This window comes from Colossoma macropomum, unplaced genomic scaffold (genome assembly GCF_904425465.1).
Source record: "Colossoma macropomum unplaced genomic scaffold, Colossoma_macropomum, whole genome shotgun sequence".
Taxonomy (NCBI): domain Eukaryota; kingdom Metazoa; phylum Chordata; class Actinopteri; order Characiformes; family Serrasalmidae; genus Colossoma; species Colossoma macropomum.
In genome coordinates, this window is record NW_023494791.1 from 27,895,940 (window position 1) to 27,907,245 (window position 11,306).

An 11,306-nucleotide genomic window follows, 5' to 3' on the forward strand; every position below is an offset into this window, starting at 1 on the left:
ATTTGAGAGATCAGGTTACATATTTAGGAATAACAGTTGTTACAGTTCAGAATATGAAGTGCCAGTTAAATATTTTCCCCCTTTTTGAAAATAACTCGGACACTGAACTCATGGTTACAAAGATAAGATTTATGTATTAAAGGAGGTAAACAGAGGGATTACCCCAAGTTACTTATGCTGCTTTGTCTCTGGAGGTTGATAACGTGTTGTTGAAATCGATAACACGCTGTCTAACTTTGTATGGAAAAATAAAACATATATATATGTATGTATGTATATGTATATACAGTAATAATGAACCCAAATCCCAATTATGTTTTCTCTAAAATTAGCCTGAGGTTTCTGTTATTTTGTTATTTAATCCAAAAAATGCCAAACAAGTTATCAAATTTCCACCACTAGGTGCTATTGGCTTAGTCTCTCATCTATAAGCATAACTTCTCTACACACTGATATTACATCTAGAATAATAAAAACAAATCATAAACTGTCTTGGAAATCTGGTTCAGAAAAAACCAGTTCATTCAGCCAACTTCTTGACTCAAATGGTAAGCTGTATAGAAAGTTTCTTGCAAAAATATAAAATTCCTCTCTCTGTTAAAGAGTATGCCATTGAATTTGATCCTATTCCAGCTGGAGTGACTATGTTGCTTAGGGGTGTTAATTTTCCATTGCCATTTGATCAGTCCTGATTTATTAAATGCTTCTGTTGACAGTGTGTGCTTTTCTACAGAGTACCAATGTAATAACTGTAAAATTAGAGCCTTATTCCAGAAAGATATTATGATTCCTTGTATAATGCCATACTGGTACATTATTGTAGAATATACACCTTGACAGAGGGTGTGGTCCTTGCCACTTAGATACTAACTTTCCCCAAAAATGAGAGAAGTTATCCTTAAATTAATCCATTCTGCAAAAGCTTTTCTTAAGAGATACAAGCCTGACGTTGATTGCTCTTTCTGTAAAAATGCAACTAAAGATGTAATTCATCTGTTTTGGCAGTGTGTACAAGCAAGTATGAATGTATTGAAGGGAGCATAAAACATCGCAACCATTCAGTACATTTTCAGCACATGATGACTTTTGGTTACTGCTTCTTCCGCCATTATTTGTTTGGGTAAAATATATGAAATATAAGAACAGCAAGAGAAAGACGACACAGAGAAGTCAGCCTCAACTATACGTGTATTTTAATACTATAATACTACAATAATGATATACAAATAAATGAATGTGAATAATTGACAATGTAAATTATTGTAATAATGATGATGAATATTCGCCGAACCCGCTACGTGCTTTGTATTACTAAGGAGTTATAAACGTTTATTTTGAAGCTATAAAGTGATGTTCAGGCCTGTGGATCAAATGACAGTCTCTCTTAAAGGAGGGCAGGGCCACAACGTGGTCTAAAACGGCTCAGGTGTGCCTTTATCTTTGAACTGAAATCAGCCTAAAATGAAAGGAAGTGAAAGCAGAGTTTCTCTTTCGTGCATTAGCAGCTCACTTCCGGTATGGCCTTGTGAATGTGGCCCCCGCCTCGTGCGCGTGCTCAGTGCAACGGTTTCCCGTTGGCGGTGAGGTCGGCAGTACGGATTTCCTCCTGTCACTGATGGTTACACCGTGCAGTAGGTAGCAACATTGCTAACAGTTCAGGTTCATTTACTGCTCAACAGAAATGATGGGCAGTAAATTTAGTACGATTGCACTCGGCGTCAGCGGGGCCTTGTTTGTCGGGTACTGTATATATTTCGACAGGAAACGAAGAAGTGATCCTAACTTCAAAAAAAGACTGCGTGAACGTGAGTCCCAAAGAGCACGCGGCTGTGTGGTGGGATAGTTTGTCAGGTAGCAAGCTGGCTAGCAAAGCAGCGAACTACTTGGCCATGGCCAACGTAGGGTAAATGTGGGAATTCACTTGGCGAAGTTAGTTAAGTAGTTTAAACAGAGGTTTGCTTGGTATGTAGTTAGCTAGTATTTCTCAGTCCGTGAATGGTTCTTTAAAAGTACCAAACAGTGAACGCAAAGACGGTTAATAAGGCGGGGGTAGTAGACTGTGTGTAAATCATCAGGTAGGCTAGTTAGCTAGCTTAGATTAGTGCGTTTCTCTCACTTACTTGCTAGTTAGCACTGTTTAACCTGATTCTGAAAACTGACTTGGGGGCGTAATTACTACAGTCATTTATTTGGCAGTTTGTTTGCAAAGTAGTCACTGTAGAAAGTGGAGGGTAAAGAAATGCGTCCTGTTTGACCGCAGTTGTAGACAATTGTGTGTCAGTGTGCTCGTATTAGCTAATATTACGTTACGTAGATTATACTTTGACGTATTACGGTGCTGATTCGAAGACCCAAATGATTTTTTTTTTTGACCAGGGTGGGAACGAAACAGAAAATTATTACTACGCTGAGATTAGGAAATAGCTCAGTGTGGTTTCACATCAACAATTACTCATAGAGGGAGAGAGAGGCACTCTGGTCTCAACAGCAGAGAAACATTGTTTATATGTCGTGTGGATGTTTCTAATACAAATAAAACCTACAAACAGCAGTGTTGCAATTCCATAGTTTTTTCAAGGTTTCTGCATAATTACATTGTTAATATGTATGTATAATATGCATATAATCTGTGTATGTATATGTATACAGAGGGGTATGATATGAAATATTTCATTACAGAGAAACTTGCCAAGTCAGAATTGTTCACAGTGGTGGTGATAGGAACCTGCCACCGTGTTTATTGCCTTAAAAAAAGCCTCACAGAAAATTAATACATTACATTGTGAATATACTGATACCTCAGACATTATTTTATGATTCTGAGACAAAATATTTTGTCATCCACCATTTTGTCATGGTAGAAAAATACATGCACAGCGTTGCGGGGCAAAATGGTACCTGAAGAAAACTTTCACATTAGAGAAGACACCTGTAGCCTTGCTGGTAGTTTTGGATAGTAAATATTAAATAGGCTGTGTTTGCATTGTAGACAGTGTGATCCCTGGTTTCTGTCACCACCACTGTAAAGAACATCCGAGCCAACAAATTTCACTACAATACACCATTTCATATCAAACCACTCTGAATGGCTTTGTTTACATATCAATGACCAAATTATGCAGAAATTCTAAAAAAAAAAAAAATCAGTGGAATTCCATTTTTAGTTGTTGATAGGACAACATTCGTGCTTCATTAAAAAAAAAATCGGCTCTGTTGTTTCACTTGTTTTGTTTGGTTTGGTTGGAGGTGGGATTATTTATTAGCTCTATATTGTAGAACCGACATTAACATGTCCTGCATTAGCATATTTATAATTAGAGACCACTTTTCAAAAAGGTGTGATTACTTTGCCAATTATGATCCTCTATTTTTTTGTTTTTTTATTTTTGTTTTTTGTTTTTTTGGTCACTCTGATAACACAGGAAGAAAAGGAAATTGATTCATCAAGCAATAACAGTGACAAGGTTACTGAAGATAATGATGGTGAAACTTGAATCCCACACATTGAAAAAGGAGTAAATAAACTACAGAGTAATCATGACAAAGCAGTTCTGATCGGTCTGCTTACTTTTTAATACCTACTTTTTACTGCCCATTTAATGCTCTGCACAACCCAAAAATGACTGACTCAGTTAAAAATTGAAAGCGTCATCTGTCAGCTTCATACTCAGTGTGGAAAAATGGTATTAATATGCACCTGTACATTTTCAAAACTTAATATCTTCTAAGAGATTAATAAATCAGTGTTGTTATTTAACCTCCGAGTTGATCAGACCTAGGGTAACCAGTGCGTAATGAAATTTGTACCTTTTCTATTGCCCCTAAGTGTACTTCAGAGTAAAACAAAACCTCTTAGACAGTGGTCATCATGGTCAAAGCAAGGGCAGTCTACAACATGGGCTGCATACTCTCGCAGTCCAAAGAAAAACATGCATCTCCGTTATTTTGATTTTTACTTTTTTTTTGTCATTTGCGTACAGCAGATGTCCTTTAGTTTGCCAATTTCACAACGATTGGACCTATAGAAATGCTCCAAAATTGCTTTGAATATAACATCTTTACATTGACTTACATTAAAAGTAGTAAATGTTTTTGCTCTCTCCTGTAAAGTTACTTTTTGGCAGATACTTGGTTTTGTTTGGACAGTGACAATATGTAAAGCAGTATTGGACAGGGGATTGTCAGGAAGTAGTAAATTGCTCAGTTTGGATCTGTTTGTGGTCAAGTAATCTTAATGTTTATATTAGTGTTTAGATTAGTTGTTTCCAAGCTTATGCTTATTGTGATAATACACATTTCATGCATTCTTCAAAACCCCCCGACTGCTTGTTTTAGCTTTTGGGACAAGCAAGAATGCAAGATCAACATCTAGAACTATCCAAAGTTAAGGGTCTTTTTTGTGACCTTTGGCTATTTCACCTCTAGTACACTACTGTCTTTCTTAGGCTTAGGGTTATACTGTAGGTAAACGTGGCCTTAAAACATTTTTTTTTTCTTAAATTGCAATTTTTTTAACAGCAAAAATCATGCTGACTGACATTTCCATTCCATTTTCAGTTTCAATTGTGGCCACTTTTATGTGTGGCACTAAAATCTGATAGACATATAATGTGGGTCAGTATGACTTCTGTCTGAGCAGTCAGATTGGAATTCACGTAACTTTTGCGTCAATCCAACTCAACATTGTATTAATTCCACAATAGCAGAAATAAACCTCTTGTTTTTAATGAGGCAAAATCACAGTTAATCTGACATTTTCAATGTAATGAAATAAACATATCCAATATGAAAAGTAAATTAGCAATTAAGAACATTAAATATCTGGTACAGGTGTGTTGCAAGCTAAGTTGGAGCACAACATATTTTGAGGCAGCTGTTTTTGAACTGTTATGTTTTCATATACCAACAGCTGTTTACAATTTTCACTGGCTGTTTTCTTCAGAGGCACTGACAGATGATGGCACTTACTGTGACTTTCCGGTCAGTACAGTTTTGTTTGGACTTTTGAAAGTAATTTAGAATAATAAATAATAAATAAATTTAGAATTTTATGCTCATGGAATAAACCACTTGCAGCTGCCTCATCAAAATGACTGTTATTTTAGTTACATTGTGTGTATTTCCTTTTGAGGAACAAGTAAGACAAGCACTGGCAGTGTAAACAAATAAGCATGGAAGTAGAAAAAGATTCAAAGCAGTTTCGCACAGATAAGGTTTAGCTTTCATTTTTGTGTTTTCTTAGGTAGGAGAAAGCAGAAAATTGCTCAGGAAAAGTCTGGGCTGGCCAGGGTAAGGAAGAAGTCTCTTTCAATATGATGTTAATGGTCTGAAAAGGAATATTGTGTCCATATCTGTCAGCATTATTGAAATACTGTTATCTTAATCTTTGCTGTAATGTCAGGAATTTGTCCCATGTAAAGGCTATGATAGAGCCTCCAACATAATCTGAAGATGTTTTTTTTTCTTTTCCTTTCTTTCTTTCTATAAAGCTGCCAGATCTCAAGGATCCAGGGGCTGTGCAGCAGTTCTTCCTTGATGAGATTCAGCTTGGGGAGGAGTTGCTAGCTCAGGGTAAGGCTTCTTTTTCCATATTTGTAATTATTTCCTCACTTTTAGTGTGTTCGGCTGGTCCTCTAAAAGTTGCCCAGTTTTGCTGCTTGTGTTTATGACTTTGTCAGTCATTCAAGTGCAGCTTCAGTGTGGTAAACTCAGAAATTCTTGAGATCTATCCAAACCCATTGTTAGTCCACTTCAGTTTTGGCTGAAAACCCAAGAGACCAAGTTTGTCAGATGCTCCAGACTGTGATGATGACCAGTGCTGTAACATTACCAAATGTAACGTTTTCTTATTTGTTGAGTGCTAACATAAAAAGCTGAAATGTTTGTTCCTCTTAGGAGACTATGAGAATGGTGTGGACCACTTGACCAATGCCATTGCTGTGTGTGGCCAGCCACAGCAGCTCCTGCAGGTGCTCCAGCAGACTTTACCTCCACCTGTCTTCCAGATGCTTATCACCAAAGTACCCACCATCAGCCAGGTGTGTGCACTACATAATGTTCTTACACAACAAATCTGCCACATTTACTGTTTTCTGGGAGCATTTTATCCCATTGTAGCCCCTATTGGACCACAAAATACAGTCTCTGTTTGAGGCTTAGATTACATGTTTCCAAGCTTAGACTTTTTATGATGATGCACTTTTAATGCATTCTTCAAAACCTCTTAACTGCTTGTTTTTAGCCTTCGGGGCAATCAAGATTGCAAGCTCAATGCTCAAATTATTTAAGTCTTTTTTCAGTTGTATGTAGAACTTTGCGCAACTCTCACTCCTGGCTTAATTACATATTTTTTTATTTTTACATTGGTTAGAAGAAAACACCACCTCTGCTGGAAACTAAAATATTTTTTTTTTTCTGCAAATGCTAATGCACAGTTACTTTACATTTGAGTAACTTAAATAAAATAATTATGGCATGTGGGAAAACCTTTGGACACCCTACTAAGTCAGTACTTAGTAACACCTTTCTGGCAGATATCATAACATGCAAACACTTTCCGCAGCCTGTTATGAGCTAATGGCTTGAAGTAGTTCATGGTGTCTTTTTTAGGTATGTTTTCTGATAGCTTTCTTTGTCAGATCTTGCCTTAACTTTCACAGTTCAGAAATTTCCAGTCCTTATTGGCATTTTGGACAGTGGAGCTTGTGAGCTGGACCTTGATATGTATCTTTTTTATATAGTCTTGCCTTGCTTTGTAGGCATCAGTTAGCTTAATTTTCAGATTCTCAGCCAGCTGCTTAAAGGAGGCCATGGTTAAGTGTTAAGACGATTTGAAGAGTCAAAGAATTTATTATGCTCTAGAACTGTCATGGGCTGACAGTTCCTAATGACCATTGTTGAGCTCCCTACCCTGTAGGAACAAGTCATTGAAGGCCTAATGCTTTAATTAAGCTTAGCGACTTTAATGAAAGATGTCTAAACTTTTGCACATGCCACAATATTTTATTTTTGTCTTTTTTATTTTTTGATTGTGCTTACTATTTTCCACTTCAGAAATCAACAATACATGTAAAGTTTCTGTGTATATTTCCATTATAACTGTATATTCCATTTTTGGTACTAAATTTGCTTCTTTGCTTCCATTTGCTAGCATTCCTCTTACAGTCAGATAAACAAAAGAAACCTGATCTGTTTGTTCAGATTTTACAACTAAAACCGGCATTAAAAAACAGTTTTCAGGGTTTTCTGTTAAACTTTGTTATATGTGGTTGTTTTGGTGTCTGCTCTTTGTCCTCTAAATTTAATGTAGTGATTTGCTCAGCTGATTCTGACAACATGTGAAAGGGGTCTGTTAATCTTAAAGCCAACCTAAATCCATGTTTTCTTTCGAAGTAGGTTCATCTTGCCGTTTTGGGCTTACAGTGTACATGTACAAAGTACATCCTGTGAATAATTTTCCAATGACCGATACTTGGCCAGTGTTTTTGCCAACATTCTCCTCTCTCAAAGTAAACTCCTAATCTCAGGTAGTACATATGTAAGGGTTGTCAATCATGCACCACCCCAGAATATTAGGATCTTGCCCAGACATTTCTTAGATGGATGTGATTGTTTAAAGCATAGTTTGTTTCTGTCTAGTTTTTGCCTTTCAAATGTTTCTGGATGTTTAATACAACACTTTTAATATCATACAAATATGTTTAATATTTTACAGTGTGTTCCCTGGATTTGATGGATAAGCAATCGATGAAATGGGCTACATTTAAAATAAATAATAATAACATGAACAACAAACAAAAATGGATTTGGGTTACTAATACCTGCAGTGTGAACATAGCCTTAGAGTCGATTCATAGTTAACACTCAATGTTCAGCAGACTCAAAGTCTCTTTTTTCTCTCTCTCATACCACCCCTCCCTTCCTCCTTTCTTTTCTCCCTTCTTTTATAGCGGGTAGTAAGTGCACAGAGCTTGGCTGAAGATGATGTTGAATGAGAATGTGATGAACATGAGGTTTTAGTTTGCTGGTTATCGTGGCCTAGCAGCGGAGTTTCGCCATAGACAACTGCAAATCCTCTGAAGTGCTGCTGTGAAGTCTGTCTCTTTATGTTTATTTGTTTGTTTTTTTTATTTTCTATACTGCACATTCTCAATTATTGGTTGATAAACTTTCTGTCCCCTGCATTTTTATTCTGATGGCCTAAAATGTCTTGACTAGACAAGCCTTTATTTAAAATGAATTATGTATTTATTGATAGGCAGAGGCTGACACACACACACACACACACTCAAGAGACCTTATGTGATGTCACTTTTTCTTATGGTTTAAAAACAGTAACTATTGTTCATTACTTATGTATTGTTCGAAGAACAAAGGTTATTCTACTTTATCTGAATCATAGTATCTTTTTCAAAGCTCTTTTCTATGTAGTCCTAAAATAAAGGTTAATGTGAAAAGTAGTGTTCTTTTTCAGTGTATACTGTGTATTTGAGTCAAGTCACAATAGTTACACATTTACAGTTTCTCATTTTCAGTGAGGTGTTTCACATACGAATGTTTGCCATGTGTCTTTATGAACACTACATTCAGGATATGTTTTAAAATATTCTCTTGTGATGCAGTGTTCTGCCAGTGGGAGGCAGTAATATAAAAGAAAATCTCCACCAAGTAGACTTTCTGGGGCAATGTGGGAAGTTGTTTTTATTCCTTGATGGACAGCTGAACTGCAACTCCTTCAGACAGTAACAGTGTGCAGTCAACATAAGTCAATATTTGAACCTAAATCCTGTGAAAACACCAGTCTCCAAAGATATGGGATTTAAAGTACGCATTAATGCTTGAGAAACTTTTAAATCGAACCATTCTGTATTTACAGGGCCATGTGATTTGTTTCTTTGACTTTTTGTTAGTTTAAATATAAGGCACTTTCTTTCCATGCGTTAAACGGAAATGGTCAAGTGTACGTGAAATGTTTCTTTTAATAAACATGTTGGTCTAGGGCTGGACAATATATTTATCGTTGTGATAACGTCAGTATTTTAAGAACACTGACAGACTGCATGTTTCATCAAAAAGAACATAGTCATTTTCAGTTGTATGTAGTGCAGTTTATTAAAATTAAACACTTGTTATTTAGATCTAGCACAGCTGGTATATATATTTTCCAAAGTATCAAACCTCATAAAAATGACATTTGTTATACATAATGTATATTGTAAAAATGTATATATGTTTGCCACATATCCCACCCCTTAAACATTCTGGCCTCACACACTGCAATTCTCTAGACAGTACAGAGCCAGTACGTTTGTCATAGTTGCTATTTATAGTGTTTATTGCATTAAAACCTGAAAGATGGAAAAGAACAAAGTTTGGCCATCTTTTCTCTTCTCCAGAGAGCTGGAAATCGTTTTAGCTTCCTCTTCCTCCTGTGTTGCCAGTAGGTTGATGCTTTTGGGTTTCAGTTGCCAACATGGAATTTGGCACAGGTAGTGAACCGAACTGTATGCCACACAAAACTACCAGAAGGGAAACAACTGAAACCCCGTTTCTGGCCTTCTGTGTCCACTTCTGCTGTGAATTTCCAGGAATAAAACTATAAACCGATTTAAAATCTGGAAATGGGGATTATTTTTGTGTTCTATTTCAATATAGTGTTTTTTCCCTGCAGGTGCTTGGCTGCTTGCTGTCAATATTAAAATAGTTGAAATATTCAGTGGAGCATTTAAAGTTATTTGTTCCATTGGGTTCATTTTATATGCTTCCCTAGTATGGAAGAATAAGGTGCATATAGGACTTAAGTTTTATGCATTGTTTGTGAAGATTATAAGCAAAAAAAAAGATTTTGTCCTAGTGGACAAGTGAGCGACACATGGCACGCTTTGGTCATAGTCCTCAATTCTCACTGATGAATGCCTGCATACCCTGCTGTGCTGTTTGGTGAAGGCAGCATATTAAGAATGGGCACACAAATAATGATCATTTATATCAACAAATAATGAATTTGTCAACAAATAGCTTTAAAAAACCTCCTGTGTACATGTGAAAATAAAGTAAAAATAAAGAGAATCAAAAAGGTAAAGGGAAATTCTTCCTATAACTTCACTGCATCAGAAAACATAAAAAAAACTGAGCTTCAACATTAATAAACCATAAGCTGTAGTAATTAACTTAAATAATTAATTATTTGTATAACCATTGTAGATGTGTATTCTTGTCTTTACACAAATGAGCCAAAACATTATGACTGCTCACAAATGAAATGAATAACATTTATCTCTTAACAACTGCATGTGTCAAGGTCTGGGATATATTAGATGGTAAAAGAACAGTCAGATTGTTAGGGCTAGGCGACAGGGTCAGAGCATCTCTGAAATGGCAAGACTTGTAGGGTGCTCTGGTCAGCAGTGTTGAATACCTGCTGATAGTGGACAGAGGAGGACAAACCACAAACCGGCAACAGGGTGTTAGGTGTCCAAGGCTTAGTGATGTGTTAGGGCTAACCTGTCTGGCCTGAACCAACTTGTACTGTGGTACAAGTCACAGAAATTTTTAATTATTCTTGCAGGAGGAAGTTGTCACGACACACAGTGCATTGTGCCCGGCTCTGTATAGAGCTGTGTAGCCGCAGACTGGTCAGAGTGCCCATGCTATCCCCGTCCACCATCAAAAGCACATATAATGGGCACACAAGGAAACTGGACCTTGAAGCAATGGAAGAACATTTTCTTTTATGCCACATAGACTCCTGGGTATGTATGCTTCTTTACTGAGGGAAGTGATGGCACCAGGACGCATTGTGGGAAGGATGGTTGAACCATTTTTGTAAATGAGATATACACGTGAAGAATCTTTATAAACTTAAACACATTATGTAAAGGTTCTGTACAAAATGTTTTTTCTTGGAACTATATATTCAAGTCAAGAATTATTTAGGAAACAGTCATTTTAAGAGTATGGAGCAGTCAAGAAGGGCTCGTTCAATGTCTGAAAAAATCTCCATGTTGTACACTCGAGTACCCGCAAAAGATATCTTTCCAAAAGAACAATACCTTTGGACATGACCAGAAACACAGGATTCCCAACCCTGGTCCTGTAGTACCTCCTATCCTGCACATTTTAGTGTTTTACCTGCTCCAATACACCTGATTCAACTAATCAGCTCATTAACAAGCCATTCCTGAGTTGAGGTTGGTGTGGTAGTGCAGGTAAAACACCAAAATGTCCAGGACAGGGGTACTCCTGGACCAGGGTTGGGAACCTGTGGTTTAAACTATTACAAACCCAAGGCCTAATTTGCTACAAAT

The 11,306-nt window shown here is 36.8% G+C and overlaps 1 protein-coding gene and 1 non-coding gene across 2 annotated transcripts; both read left to right on the forward strand.

The window, feature by feature from the left end:
- The first annotated feature begins 1,478 nt into the window (after positions 1 to 1,478).
- tomm20a (translocase of outer mitochondrial membrane 20) lies at positions 1,479 to 9,612 on the forward strand. Its single transcript, XM_036574750.1, has 5 exons — positions 1,479 to 1,805; positions 5,243 to 5,289; positions 5,490 to 5,571; positions 5,896 to 6,038; positions 7,950 to 9,612. The coding sequence occupies exons 1-5, from the start codon at positions 1,682 to 1,684 to the stop codon at positions 7,992 to 7,994; spliced, it is 441 nt and encodes a 146-aa protein (XP_036430643.1). The 5' UTR covers positions 1,479 to 1,681; the 3' UTR covers positions 7,995 to 9,612.
- On the forward strand, positions 4,300 to 4,432 carry LOC118811122. Its single transcript, XR_005007465.1, has one exon. It is a non-coding gene; the product is annotated as a small nucleolar RNA SNORA14 (small nucleolar RNA).
- Positions 9,613 to 11,306: the final 1,694 nt, after the last annotated feature.